We start from the raw sequence: 15534 nt of genomic DNA on the forward strand, positions 1-15534 counted from the left end.
AAACCGAGTCCAAACATACTGACAACACACAAAGCAAACACAATGAGTAAGAGAAAAAAAAGGTTTCTTGAACACTCAATATGTTGCTTTTAACCTAGAGAGAAAACAATAATATAGAAAAATTATAGATATAATAGATATTTGATGTGACAAAAAATGAGAGAGAAAAAAAATGTGTCAACTAGATGTATATTTTCTGTTTTTTCAATTTGGTTTGGTTTTGCGGTTTTTATTAAAATATTAAAATTTATATACTTTATTTTCATCTGTTGAATTAAATTACATCAAAAAAATTACTAATGACAATCTATGAAACTTATTAATTAATACTTTAAGTCTTCTATAGTAAAAATTTGTTAAATTTTTATCTATTTTAAATCAAATATATCTTAAAAAATCGTCTAAAAAAATTATATATATTATATAAGTTTTATATACATGATATTACAAAACACTATGAAACTCAACGTATAATCTAAATCAAATCGATTGATTTGAGAAAAAAAATCATTCAAACAAATTAAAAAAAAAATCAGATTTGATTTTTGATTTTTTTAGCTATTTTTTATTTTTATTTTAGATTGATTTAAATTTAAAACATATACTTGAGAGTGTAAACTGCAAGAAGGATGGCTAAACGTAATTTGTTTTAATAATTTTTTATATTTTAAATTGTTGGAGTTGCTCATCAGACCCGGCATGAATGTGAATTGGATCAACCCGGTAAAATTCGACCGGTTTTGCTTAAACCATTTAAGAAATCCCAAAATAACGTCGTTTTGGACCCCAAGTGGCCCCAAAAAGCAAAGTAGCAAACGTGCGTTTACTCTGTTTCTCAATCTTCACTTATTGACAGATTCACCGCTTGAGGCCATGCACGAGCCCTAGCTCTTGTCAGCCGTCGCAGTTCGCAGTTCGCACTTCCCACGCCCGGTAGCGCTGTTCATCCACGGAGCTACTCCTATTGTTAGTCATCTGAACTGAAGCTCCATTATATTCTTACATTATCTTGTTTCTTACTTTATTTTGTTTTCTGCTTTAGCACTTTAATGAACTGAAATTGGGTTGTGAATCTTGTGATTGCATAGTTAGTGATCATATTTTATGCTGCTTGTGATGTGTCATACTGCAACCATGCCAGTAAACATGCACTTTGTAGTTTGGTTCTAATTCGCAATTACATTTAATAGAAAGATATACTAATCTTTGTCATTACTCATTAGTATATGGCAAAAAGGTAATTTTGAATCATATTCTTTCAAAGTTACTATCAAAATCTAAAATGGATATCCATGATTGGTGTCAAATTTACTCAAATTACTGAGTTATACGTGGTGATTGACTGAGCGATGCTTTCATTTTGATGTAGGAATTGGAATTCCACTGGTGGTATTGTTCCATTTCAAACAATATTTTATACTATAAGTTTCCCCGCCTAATTATTAAAATTTAGAAGTTAGTAGTATTCTTTCTATCTGCATTGTTTCTACCAGTGGTGCACGGACAATTCCTTATGTGTTGGCTGTCTGCTATCTTGGAGTTCTGCTAGATAGGGTGACAAGTTTAATAGGAAGCAATTTTGTTGGCATTGGCAGTTTGTAAATTACACAAGTGCTATTAGAAGGACGTAACAATTAATAAAATTATATCATTTGCTACAAGTTTCTGTCACAAAATCAATGTAATGGATGGGTTTCATTAAAGTAAAAGGGTATAGGTGTTTCAGGGGCTGTTACGTAACTCTTATGTTCTTTGTATCCCCCTTAACCAAGCTTTTACACTACTTGTGCCATATTTGGTTTCAATTAATAATATAACATTTGCTCATAAAAAAAGAAGTAAAGTTAGTAGTTATTAATTGTTTCTCATAATAATTTCTTGTATGTTAGCTATATTTTTTTTTTGGAGTATGGATTGATCAAATTATGTTATATATATATATATATATATAACATAATTTGATCAATCCATACTCCAATTTTTTTTTTAATATATATCGGGTAAACTGTTTCAATCGGTGACCCTCAGGTTTGACCACTGACCCATTAATCTAGTGTCTCGACTGGGTCAAAGACCAAATTGGTTTTCAGAACATTGCTCCTTTCTCTTTACTCTTTCTAGTTTGGAGAAATTTCATTTTCCTGTTTCTTCCCTTATTTTGGTTAACAGCTAATGCTTTCGTTACAGATTCAAACAGAAGTTATGAAGTCGTTCAATATAAATGGAACCACTTTTTCTGTTGCACTCTACACTGATGTGACGAATTCAAAGTTAGTCTCTCTCTCATAACTTGTCATGGGAATGTTACCTTAAGTGAAAGCCAATATATTAATATATTATGATTAGCTTGTTTGTCATTTAGAATCAAATTTAAGATTTTCTTTTTCTCATGCCAACCGTGAAGGAGATGTTTTTCTATTAACTTAATTATGTTTAAATCAGATTTCTTTATTATGGTATTAGGTTAAATGTTCATATGGTGAATGATTGTTTCTGGGTAACTTTCAAATATTGCCATCTATAGACACAAGTGATAACTTTATCTCAAAATTCAGTGTAAACATAAGAGTTTGATTTGCTTCTTTTGGCTGGTGATAACAAGTAATAACATTAGGTGCTAGTAGTGAAGTTACGGACTTACAGTAGTTAATTTATGATAATTGATAAACCAGTTGCTCCTATATAATTGTTTCTAGATGGTGTTTGGCTAATTGCAAAATATTTGTTATTTATTGTCATATGTCAATCTATAAGAGTAAATACACAAAGCAATTGTAAAAGAATTTATCTATTTATTTGTAAATTGTAATTGATTCAAAAGATTGGGAACCTGCTCTTAGCTAAAGTGTATTATGTAATTGTTATTCTCATAGAGAACTCTTGGAAAGTATGCAAGCTGGGACATTGGAGCCAGAAGTTGCATTCCTCAATGCTTTACTTGTATGATTTCTTATATTTGTGTTTTATGTCATGCTCAACACCATTTACAAGAGGATCACAATTATTTTATGTCATTCACTAACACAAGAAGGTCATGTTATGAGGGAAAAGTATGCAGAAGTAATCATAGTTGGACTTGGACCCACCATTTTCTCAAGAGGATTTAATAGTTTTACTTTTCTTTCTCTGTCATAAGCATTGCATGTTAGTATGTAATATGGGAGGATCCTAAATGATTCTGGTGCTTAAATTTTCAACATTGACTGTTAACAACAACACTTTTGCTTCTTTCTGATGGTACAACTGTTGTCAACTGAACCAGATCCCAGATATTTTCCCTGTTCTAGCAGCTGCACACAAAACACTTGTAGCCAAGTCTCGAGACACGTTGACCACACGCACTCTTCATTCAGAGCTTGTTTACAACTACTCAGGGTCTAAGCATGTAATTATGTATTGCTATTTAATCTGTTATGATTCATATTTCCAATTAGATTTGCTAACTTTGGCGTGTCTTGTGACTAGATTACTGAATCTTTGAAAAGATGTGGCATATCTGACAGCACAACTTATATCCTTGCTACTCGATTTGATGCTAGTCCTGATGAGGTGAGTCAATTCTACAGTAAAATACAGCACCCATTTATTTCTTTCACTCACATAACTAAAGTGATCTTTGTATCTTCACTAGATAAAAGCTATAGGGAAGCTCATTAATGGCAAGGAGATTGACCTGGAGGAGCTAGAAGGGAGAGCAAACCAATCCCAGATACAAAAGGTTTGTGATATCTTTGATCCAAATCACTTTGTATCCTTTTGTACATAACTAGCATATTCAATAACTTGTTATGATTCAGCTTTACAAGATATCTTCCTCAGAACTTGGAGTATCATCACTTGCTGATGCAATATCTTGCCGTATAGCTGCTTGTGATGCCTTGTGAGAAGAATGAACTTGATCTGCTTGAGTTTCCTTATCTCTCCTTGATCTATTGTAGAATATGTCATGAAATTTTAAAAGAAAGCTTTAGGCTTCTATTATATATACTTTACCTTTCATGTGCTGTAATTTTGATTTTTTTTTTGTTTATCATTCTTACTGCAGTAACATTTCTTATGGAAATTAAAAAAGTAGGTGGTCATTTGATCTGGTATATGCTTACTGGTCGTGAAATGCATGCTGTAAAAACTAAATATGACACTTCTTGAGTTCTTCATTTGCTTCTCTAGGTATACATTCATGCATACCTACTTAAATATTTGGATGGACTTGATTTCTGAAGTGATATTGATTAAAAAGATTACCAAATTATGACATTACAAAATCACTACTATATTAGGGCATCAATATGTAGGCACATGTATACATACTTAAAGTGAGTGCACTTCATTTGAGTGTTTATTAGCTAAGTTGACCTTACTTTTTATTCTATATTCTAGTATGAAAGCATGATAATCAACTTGACAAACCATTTTAAAGTTGGCTCATTTTTAAGCTTAATTATGTTTTTAGTCCCTCAAATTATAGGAAGGATGCTTAATTATAGTCTCTTAAATAAAAAATTATTTTTTAGTCCCTCAAATTCTGGTTAAGAGACTATAAAAAGCATTTTTTGAATTTGAGTGACTAAAAATGCAAATTTTTATTTCCAGGATTAAAAAAACAAAAGTCTCCAAATTTGAGGGAATAAAAACATAATTAAGTCTTTTTTTTTATCATCCAAATTAATGGACACATTATTCAGCTTCTCTTATTGCATGATTGAAAGTATAAATTAATTGAATGAAAAGTAGAAATATACTATTAAGACCCATGACCCATAGAATAAACATAGAAGTCAATTAGAAGGAAGAAGTTTTCAAGTAGGATGAGAATAATGAAACACTGTAAATGAATAACATAGCTTGTTCGATAGTGTAGTTATGATGCCTCTGTTAGAAGCATGTGATAAAACCTAAGCGAAATATAAATTCTAGAAAAATTAGATTTGATCATTTGTTATAAAACTTAACATGATAGAGATGAACTAATTAATTTAAAAAGGCTTGGATTTAAAGTTTTATAAGATAATTATAAACTCAATTATAATTGCCAAATTCTATTAACTGGAACAGGGGAAATCTATGTGTATATAGGCTGAATTTAATGCTTGTAAGTCCCCAGTAGCTGCTACATAATTTGGTTCATTTCTGCAATGTTCCTTATCATTTTTTGAATCGGCAAAAGAAAATATATTAAGAAAGGAAGGGTTATAGAGTATTTATAGAGTACTCTATAGAAAAACATCGCAATGCAGGATTTGATAAAAGGAAGGGTTATAGAGTATTTATAACAACCCGCTATAAACACTAGATAAACCCACAAATCAGATCCATCAGCTGGAGTAAGTTACAAACAGGAACAGTAAAACAATACATACCAGCCAACTGCCTACACCTAAGGAGTAAACCATACTTGCTGCAAAATCATGCATAGCTAACCTAGCAGCAACAAATATGAATCCCATGTGATCATTTCCTACAAGCCAGGGAATTAAGCTGATGGCCCATTTAGACATGCGCTAATGTTGCTCGACCATTGTACATAAGAGAACTTGAACGAGGAATCATGTTGAGTGAGCCATGTCCACACCGTGAAGATAATATATCATCAATCCAACTCCTTCCATCAAACTGTTCTTGTTTAAAGATGATTGCATTCCTTTTCCGCCAAATAGTCTGCCACCACACATTATTTGATCTAGTTGAACCCATGCTTGTATTTTGCCAAAATAAATAGCCATCTGCCCGCCAAGAGTACAATTCTTTCCATATTGGCGAGATCACAGCGCAGGAAGAGAATAAACGTTGAGCAATCTCCAGCTCATTTTTTCAGAAAGGGCAATACATCTCATCCTGGGCCAAACGGTTTTTGAGAAGCTTCCAAATGAAAAATAATGCCTTTATAGGTATTTTGGAGTGCCATAGCCGAGAATAAATGTCCAGCTTCTCTTGCGGTCTGTTTATGCTAGATATCCATTTATATGCAGTATTTGTAGTGAAGTTTCCGCATATGCTGCCCTTCCTCCATAGCCAAACATCCGTACCCGAGCTTTGAATCTGTACATGGTCCAGCAAATGTATTTGTTGGATTAACTCACTCTCCCACACAAAGCATTCTCTACGCCACTTGAATTCCCACCTCCAAACCATCTTCTCATATTGATTACTAAATCATCTTTTTGTTCGGATAAAATGAAAAGTCTAGGGAATAAATTTATTAATTTCTTATCATCCACCCAATCATCATGCCAAAACCTTGTTTTGTCCCCTACACCCACTTTCCATATAAAACCTTTATCAAACCACCCTTCCTCATGTTTTTCTCCACACACCTTCTTGATCCTTCCACCGTATAGGTTCCCAATTATTTTCTCCCTCACTCAAGAGCCCTCTCCAACCTTCATATTTAGACTCTAACACCTCCATCCACAGCCCCCTCTCTTGGTGTGGAAAAGATTCCACCTCCACTTACTCAACAATGCCTCATTGAACTACGAAAAGTAGAAAAGAGGCAAGGAAGTTAATACCAAATTTACCAAGCAAGCTCTCCCCGCAAAAGAAATGAATTTCTGCTCCCAAAGAGCTAGCTTCTTAGAGAACTTTTGGATGATAGGCTCCCACATTTCTATTTTCCTAGGAATAGCCCCAATGGAAATGCCTAGGTATACAAATGGGAAGGACAACAATCTACAATTCAACATGGCCGCAAACCTTTCCACCTCTCTCCTAACCACCCCTAGAGCCCCACAACAACTCTTGTAGAAGTTCACCCTCAAACCAGAAGCAAGTTCAAAGGCCCTAAGCATAGCCTTAATTGTGAAAACATCTGTAGCAATTGCTTCACCCACAAAGATAGTATTGTCAGCATATTGTAGCATTTAGTGTAATGTTCCTTATCATAATGATAAGGTGTTCCTAGTTGTTCTTCTACTCAGTACTCTGTTAATTTTTTTGTGTTGCTGCCTTTGATCAATATAATGTTCCTTATCTAATTGCAGTATTGCTGAGTTATCAAGTATGATGAAGCCCTTATGGATCATGATTTATGGAAAAATGATTTGTTAATCTTTAAAAAAAATATTTAAATATATTTTTAGTCCTTATAATTTAGTATTTTTTTATTTTTTGTTTTTGTAAAAAAAAATTTGTTTCCAACTCATGTAAAATATGTTTGTTTTATTTTTAGTTCTTAAAACATTTTAGTTAATACTTTGAATAATGTAAAAATGTCCTCTAAAACATTATAAGAATGAAAAATAAAACAAATTTAATTTGTAAGGACTATAAATAAATAACAAATTATAAAAACTAAAAATGTATTTAAGTCTTAAAAAATGAATGATAGATATAACTTTTGTTGTCTAAAAAGTAATAACCAATCTTGTTTTAAAATATTACTTTAGAATATGAAATTTAGCCAAACACATTTTGTATGATTTTTTATTTTTTACAATTTAACCAAACACTTTTGTTGTCTGAAAAGTAGTAACAAATCTTGTTTTAAAAAAAAATATTACTCCAATTTAGCCAAACATATTTTGTTTCAAAATTTACTTTAGAAAAACAAAAAATCGCAACTACTCCAAATTAGTCCTAAAACTATCATTATTTTAATAAGAAAATATAATAATTAAATAATTTATATTCTTATAATATAATGATAATTTTTTTAATTAAATTTCTTTTACTTTCATTTTTAACTAATAAACCATACATATCATTGTTTGTCGTTACTTTTTTCGACCAAACATAGCATATGCGCATCATACCTTCCGCTAAAGAATTCTTGAACCCATTCCAAAAGTGGTGACCAATCGCCACTTCCCTCCCATGTGAGTTTGGAGATACAAAGTTCAAAATGGAAAGCAACCAAAAAAAATTTGGGGGCATGATTTCCTTGTCGTACGACACACCAAGCCAATGGCCAATAGGGAAACTACAACACACGACAATTCATAATCATTGTACTCATTTGACGCCACCTTTGCTTTACTATTCAAGAATAATGACACGTACCTACTTTGCAAACTAAGAAAGGGTCTAAGACCCAACAACCAATGACTACCTTAATTAGTTAATTCCCCCTACCCCTAGCATCTCTTGTTGATGAAGGTTATTATATTGTGGATAGGGATAGTCCTAAGCTTTGAAATTGGAGTTCGAATGATACAATAATTCGGGCAATAGCTAATTAAGGATATAAATCATATAAAGTATAGCTAATTTGCATGCAAAACTTGGTACAAATGAAGCAATCACAGTCGTTGGTTTTCTAATTTTCTGATTGGTGCCCACTTTAAGGAGAGGGAGAATCTGCTACAAGTGCATGATGGGTTGATGACGCCACCAAGGTCAAGGTGTGATTTGAATATCAGCCATATTCAACTAGGGCAATGGTTTAAAAGTTAAATTTAATTTTTTGGTGTACCATGTAACAATTTAATCGATTTAACTAATGAAATCATATCTTAATTATTTTTTAATTCAATTATTATTTTTATAATACTGATTCCTTTGTTCATGATTAAAGTATTATTATATGGATTTCAATTTGATATAGAAAAAGAATGTTAAGTAGTGTTTTTAAGATATTAAAAAATTATAAAAAAAAATATTACTGATATATTTTTGTGCTTTTTAAGTTAATTTTATCATAATTTCTAAGAATTTTTTTTATCATGAAACTAAATCACTTCCATGTAATTAAAAGCTTTTGGATTCATAAGAAGAAAGTTTAATTGGATTGAATCATAATTTGTATTCTATGATTGATTATTATAAAGTACAAATATTAATAAGTCTGAATAGGATTAGTGTTGAAAAGAACGGACAAATCCACTAATACTGATATAGTAATTAAATACTAGAAGAAGAAAAAAAAACAACGATTGCTACTAATTGGTATATTACTATATTATACTAGATTGGTATATTATAGTAGAAGAAGAAAAAATAAAACCACTAATACGTAACTGTGTATAACTGTACCAGAATTCATTTCCGTCATTTCACGCAATTGCTACTGATTGGTATATTATACTAGAAATATGCAATAACTGATGCGTGTACCATATTAATTTATAATCTAAAATGAAAACGAAGCCAGGCATTACGTAAAAACAGCATTGGCAGTTTCCTCACGGGGCTATTTAGCATTGGATAATTGACTATCAGGTGAAAATGCTCTACTGCAAAAGCTGAAGTAAAATATGTTCATCTTTCACAAATCTTGATCGCACTATAAAATTATTTTGTTTGAGTTGTTCTTTAGTTAGTTGACTACTCTATAAACGGGTAATGGTGAAGAAACCATGGAACCAAAGGAAGAGATACAATGATAGCATATTTTCTTACACACTTTTTTAAAAATATTTTTTTATCAATTAAAATTTATTAAAAAAATATGTTTTTAGGTCCTACTCATATTTAATGGTCTCTATTATAATTTTATAATTTTAATTAATTAAAAATAATATATTTAAAAGATTATATTAAAAAGTGTGTTCTTAGCAAAGAATATCTACTCAATTGAATATAGTAGGGACTTTTTTCATTAAAATGAAGTGAAGCAATGTGTTGTATATTCATGCTATAAGTATAGTTCATATTTATTTTATGGTTTAAGAAAGAAAAAAAAAATAACTTTGTAATATCTACTCGATTGAATATAGTTGGGAAGAATCATATAGTTATTTACCTATATGGATGAAAGCTACTCAACACTTTGTACCAGGTACAAATGTTAGATACAAAACATCAAATTTAAGGAAGGATGATAAGGATGACTCTTCTAAGGTGACTCTTAATTGTGTGTTTAGGGCTTTTAAGTCATGCATTGAAGGCTTCAATATTACAAGTGGATTGTGTAAGTAGATGACACATTTTTCACAGGAAAATATTGTGGTACTTTAATTTGTTGATTGCCATTGCATTGGTAATCGAAACATTTTTCTAGTCGCTTTTGCAATTTGTTGAGAGCGAGAGCAAAGAAGTTTGATTGTGATTCTTGCATTATTTGAAGAGATACGTCACACCTCAACCAAATTTATGCATTATATTAGAAAGGGAAATCAATTTGCTAGCAGCTTTGCAATCAGAACGAGTTGGATGGACTGGGCCAGATGTAACTTTTGTGTATTGCATTCGCCACATTGCATCAAATTTTAATAAAGAGTTTAAAAATGTTAACTTAAAAAAATAAGTCATCAATATGGGTAAACTTCTAAGCACTTCATGCCTCAAATAATTTATTTATTACATATTCAATATATTTATTACTCATTATGTTTTGTCTTTTGTCATAGGATATGAGATGAGAAAAACATGATTTGAGGCAAAGTTGCTTGCCATGCGATAAGAGTTTTGACGAGCAACAGATTTTTTGGACCAAATTTCCAAGAGTAAATTAACTCGGGTATATGACTATCAACTTTGTTGAGTGAATGAATTATGTTTTGGAAGGATCTCAGGCATTGCCTATTACTGTCTTGGTCAAGGAAATATTTAATAAAATAAATGACTCATTTGTTACTAATGAGATGAAAATCATGAATATGATAAAGGCATGACATAGGTACTATGAAGAGGTATATGTCATGATGCAAGAAAATCGACGCGTTGCTACCTCGCATTATGTTCAGATGTACGTTCAGATTGAACAAATGGTGGTGTGATTGTGGGGAATTTCAATTATTTCGAATTCCTTGCTCGCATGCAATTGCAACGTATGCTTCTTGCAATTTAGAATGCAATGACTTTGTTGACCTTGTATACAAGTCGGAAAATATTTACAAAGTTTATGAGTTTCATTTCCTTGGAAGCAAAGATAAATGACCTTAATATTTAAGTTCATATCTTATGTCTGATCCTTTGAAACGATGAGATATAGTAGAAAGACCAACCACTAGTCAATACATAATTTGATGGACGAATCAATTTCAAATAGGCCTAAAAAATGATTGTTGTGTACAACTAAAGGACATCTTAATAATTATCCATACAAATAAGTTGACGGCTAATATTGTTTCTACTTTTCAATTTTATGTTCGTGTTTAATTTGTATTGTTTATTTTTAAATTAATGTATTATGTTATTTTTATTTTAACAACTACTTTTGTTACTAAATTATTTTTTGTTGTTAATATTAAAATAATTTTATCAAATAAAATTAATTACTAATATTATACAAAATGATTAATTTATTTAATGATAAATGCAAAAATTAATAAAAAAACATTCAAAAAGAATTTAATATTATTTGATAAATTTTAAGTTTATATTATTTGTTAATATTAGTAAAAAAGTATTAAAAACATTCAAACAAAATGCTAGAAATAAAAAATTAAAAGGATTTAAATTCATTAAAAATTAATTTAAAAATAAAAAAAAATTAGGATAATTTTAAAGTCCTATAATATTCTAGGACTTCAAATAAATAATTAAAAAAATTAAACAACTTTAAAGTTGTTAATTATTTTATAACTTCATATCTAAATTAAAAAAAATAAAAAAAAACATTCACTTTTTATGACTTCATTAAAAAAACAAAAAACAAAAATCATCCAGGCTTTTACACGTAAAAAATCTTAGAACTTATCTCTATATATTAATTTAAAATGTATTCTCATTTGTTAAATTCCAAAGGGAATTACCGTTTTGGTCATTGGATGGCAAGACGGGGTATATTTTTCTAAGGTGAAATGTAGGATGAGGTGACTAAAGAATTGGAAAGTTATCTGGCCGTCCACTTGGCGCATATCTCCCGTTTCTAATTGCCTTTTCCTCATCCCATTGGCACACGTGCTCCATGCACTCTTACCCACCACAGTTCCTATAAACCCACTCCTCTCCCTTCTCTGCTTCTCCAACCTCCTTCAACTCGCGCTGCATATAACATGTCCAAGATCGATCAAATAATGTTACGCTTTCGCCCTATCGCCCCCAAACCCCTCCCCGCCGCCGCCTCCCTTTCCGACGCTTTCTCCTCGGAAAACACCGGCGTCTCCAAGCGGAAGGATAACACTGGCAGCAAGCGGTGCAGTCGAGGGATCCGCCGGAGGAGAAACGCGCCTCCTCCTCCTCCTCCTCCGCCTCCGGCGGTGACTCTCCCGCTGCTACCGGAAACTCCAGATCCGAAGAAAACTACCTCCGAACTAAAGAACAAGAACGTACCGGTGTGGCTGAGCTTCGAAAACAGCTTCAAGAACCGCGGCGGTACTGCTTCTGAGAAGGTGGATCCGTGCTGGTACTCTCCGGCAGCGGGATCGGTGGTGACGGTGGAGTGCGTGATGGACAGGTGGCAGCCTCAGGAGGAGGGACTAGGGTTGGGGAGAGGAGACGTGGAACGGAAGGTTAAGCTTGAGGAGGACACGTGTCCGGGGTTTATATCGGACGGTTACGGGAGGGTGACGTGGACGAATGGGGCGTACAGGGAAATTATGGGAGAGGGAGGAGTATGGTTGGCAATGAAGGTGACCGTACCGTGTTTGTACAGAGGTTTCACGTGCAGGGTGAGGGTGCAGTACGCCTGTGGTAAAGAGAGAACGGTGCCATGTGATGTTTGGAGAATGAACAGTGGAGGCTTTGCCTGGAGATTAGACGTTAAAGCTGCTCTTAGCTTAAGCTTAGCTCTCTAATAACCATAACTAATCAACTGTGAATATATCACCTTAGGCCAGGTAGCTTTTTTTAGTGTAAATTCTAAAGTAGAAATTAATGCTGATCGGAACAACACGACTTTCCGATCTTAATTTGGACGTGAAAAGTTAAGTTGATTACTCTGCGTATATCAATTATGAGTATCAATACTCTACGGTATGAATGTATGATCGATCATTATCGTGTAATGTTTCCTAGCTAAATCCCACTAGTGATATTGATCTGTGGCTTATTTATATATCAAATCTTATCTTTCTCGGCTTCTTATGCTTACTTGTTTCGATCATCCAAGAAATCAAATGGAGGATAAAGTATAAACTAATCAAGTGATTAAGGAGTTGAAGGTGACCGTGAAACTATTAATATATATATAATTTTTAAAAAGTTTGGTAGTGGGCTTTCTTATATTTTAGCTTAATTAATTCTTAAAAGTAATATTATTCGAGTATGATAAAATTATTATGAAGAATATATATTTTTAAAAATATATAAAATAATTAAATATTCAAGACTTAAGTTTTAATACCTATGATTAAGCTAGAATAATTTTAATTGCATTGATGTAGGTGCTTAATATATTTTATCAGGATGTGGTTTAACTATAGTGTAAATAACTAAAAGGCTCTCGCGTTAACAAAACTATGAACAACACAATAATTTCATGTATTTTAATAAAAAAAAATCTCTTTTTTATTTTTTTTTCGATACAACTCTTAATTCTGTAAATAATATCCTAAAACACTGATTATAATTTTTCATAATTAAATAGTATGAAAAGAGGATGTGATGGGTGGGACAGATGGTGGAGAAGGGTTGGATTGGGAGGAGAACCTGTAACACTGTTGGGGAAGCATTCCTGGTTGGCTGGGTCTCGGTCATGGCTGGTACAAAGAAAGATATGGCTTTATTTATTTACTTGACATTCCAATATGCCATTATAAGCTCCTCGGAAGTTGCTGATTGCACCACGTCGCTGCATCTCAGTAGAGCATGCATACTTTTTTGGCTTTTTTCCTTATCTGTATCTGCTTTTTCTTTCTTGTTTTTGCTCGTAAGGGAAACGGTATAATAATACTTTCCCCAAAGTCCAACCCATAAGAATATGACTTGTTCTAACTGTTTGAGACTTTGACTACTTCTCAGTGCTCTGTGCCAAGACCAATCCTTATCTTCAAACTACGTAATGGTTTTCTTGTGGTTTTTGTAGTTTAATTTCTCCATGAAAACGAATATTGAAAAGCAATGTTTTTATTGAATTAATTAGCAAGGCATTGATTTCACAATTTAAATATAAACGAGTTGTAGTCAAATCAATGATATGTTTAATTAAAAGTATAATTTAAAATATATAACATTAGAAACCGTACAATAAAGAATGAGTAGATGTAAGAAAGGGTTATTCAGCAAAAAGAAGAAGAAAGGGTTTCCATATTAAATGTAAATATGGAAAATGTTAGGAAGACAAAGTTACACAAAACACTTGTAAAAAAAATGTAAAAAGACTTAAAAATGCTTGAAACAAAAAAGGTAAGTTGCATAACAAAAAACATGGAAACAACACCAAGAGTAAGAGATGTGGGACAGGATAATTTATTTAGAATTTTATTGTTCTTTAGCAAAAGGCATGCCCATCATCTGTCATCAGCTGCTGAGGAACCATTGGATTGAGAAGGGTCCTCTATATATAGTACGTACGAGTAAGGTGTCTCCTACTAGTATTTCCTTTAAAGAAAAAGATATTGGTAAACTGGTAGGCTTACTATACTATACTAATCAGGGCAATAGAGAATCTTCTTGAAAATAAGTTATTACTCTGTATTATATACAGTAATGGAAATTAATTAGGCTATGCTGCCTAACGCCAATTCATGGACGACAATCTATTTCAAGAACTCTGCGTGTCTTGGGAGGATATGCCCTCATTGTAAAGCTTCTTGGCAAGAATGCTGTCATGTCATGAAAAGCTTCTCAGCAAGCATTGCATTCATAAAATGATTTGTCAGTTGAAGCCTTCTATTTTCAAAGCACAACTATTAAAATGCAATATAATTAGTAATGTGAGTTCATATTGGGACAAGATGGGTAATGGTCCTGTTGGTATTGTTAAAAGCTAATGGTCATTCTAGTGGAATCTCAAGTCTTGGTAATAACTCAATTTACTTACTTAAATGTTGCTGTGATGATCCACTATTTCCACCAAAGTCTTACTAGTAAATGAATGAAGTGAAATAAAAGGGAAATGCTATTCTCGCCTGTCCTTTGCTATTCTCACCTCCCATGTGCTTTAATTTTTTTTCCCAAAATGACCTTTCAACATAAATATGTTTTTGTTGTATAAAATATGCAAGGAAAATATGTTTCCATTGTAGTATATGGGGGTGCAAAAAAATAAAAACCAAAATATGTTTCTCTTTTGTTACATAAACATATTTTCATTTTGATATTTTTTTTGCACTTCATAGACTACAATAAAAATATATTTTCATTGTATATTTACAATGGAAACATATTTTCGTTTTAATTTTTTTGCAATCATATACTATAACAAAAATGCATTTATTTTTTTGTTTGTACCAAACACAAGAAAAAAATGTGATTACCTTGTGCTATCATCACAACGAAATTATGATTATTCTAAAAGGTTGTGAAGGAGGGGAAAGAGAAGAAATGTATCGATGGGAGAAGGGATAATTTTTTCCTTTAGCATTTTCTTTTTAATTTGGGGTGAAAATAACAATTTACAAAAATGAAATGCATGTATGTATGAAAGTCCGGTTAGAGAAAGTTTGTGTGACTACATAATAAGACGCATTCATTCATGGCAACTGCTTCATGCACCCACAATTGTTTTAAAAATCCCATATTACTCTCTTTTATCATGGAATAGCTATTATG

At 32.1% G+C, this 15534-nt stretch overlaps 2 protein-coding genes across 4 annotated transcripts; both read left to right on the plus strand.

Moving 5' to 3' along the window:
• Positions 1-772: 772 nt before the first annotated feature.
• Positions 773-4197, plus strand: LOC114416249 (EKC/KEOPS complex subunit Tprkb-like). 3 transcript variants are annotated; one of them, XM_028381118.1, is made up of 8 exons: positions 775-966; positions 1370-1389; positions 2188-2270; positions 2874-2940; positions 3263-3385; positions 3466-3549; positions 3632-3718; positions 3798-4197. In XM_028381118.1, exons 3-8 carry the CDS (start codon positions 2203-2205, stop codon positions 3882-3884), a joined length of 516 nt encoding a protein of 171 aa, XP_028236919.1. In that variant the 5' UTR covers positions 775-966; positions 1370-1389; positions 2188-2202; the 3' UTR covers positions 3885-4197. The 3 variants fall into 3 exon arrangements, with proteins under 3 accessions (XP_028236920.1, XP_028236919.1, XP_028236918.1); XM_028381119.1 differs by lacking the exon at positions 1370-1389 and having other exon boundaries at positions 773-966; positions 3820-3948; XM_028381117.1 differs by lacking the exon at positions 1370-1389 and having other exon boundaries at positions 776-966.
• Positions 4198-11807: 7610 nt separating this feature from the next.
• Positions 11808-12893, plus strand: LOC114416254. Its single transcript, XM_028381123.1, has one exon. It carries the CDS (start codon positions 11877-11879, stop codon positions 12615-12617), a length of 741 nt encoding a protein of 246 aa, XP_028236924.1. The 5' UTR covers positions 11808-11876; the 3' UTR covers positions 12618-12893.
• The last annotated feature ends 2641 nt before the right edge of the window (positions 12894-15534 follow it).

This window comes from Glycine soja, chromosome 6 (genome assembly GCF_004193775.1).
Source record: "Glycine soja cultivar W05 chromosome 6, ASM419377v2, whole genome shotgun sequence".
NCBI classification, from domain to species: domain Eukaryota; kingdom Viridiplantae; phylum Streptophyta; class Magnoliopsida; order Fabales; family Fabaceae; genus Glycine; species Glycine soja.

Coding starts and splice junctions, on each gene's coding strand:
- LOC114416249 (XM_028381118.1), top strand. CDS start 2,203: ATGAAGTCGTTCAATATAAATGGAACCACTTTTTCTGTTGCACTCTAC. Junction 2,271..2,873: donor ACTGATGTGACGAATTCAAA/GTTAGTCTCTCT, acceptor TTATTCTCATAG/AGAACTCTTGGAAAGTATGC. Junction 3,550..3,631: donor TTGATGCTAGTCCTGATGAG/GTGAGTCAATTC, acceptor TATCTTCACTAG/ATAAAAGCTATAGGGAAGCT.
- LOC114416254 (XM_028381123.1), top strand. CDS start 11,877: ATGTCCAAGATCGATCAAATAATGTTACGCTTTCGCCCTATCGCCCCC.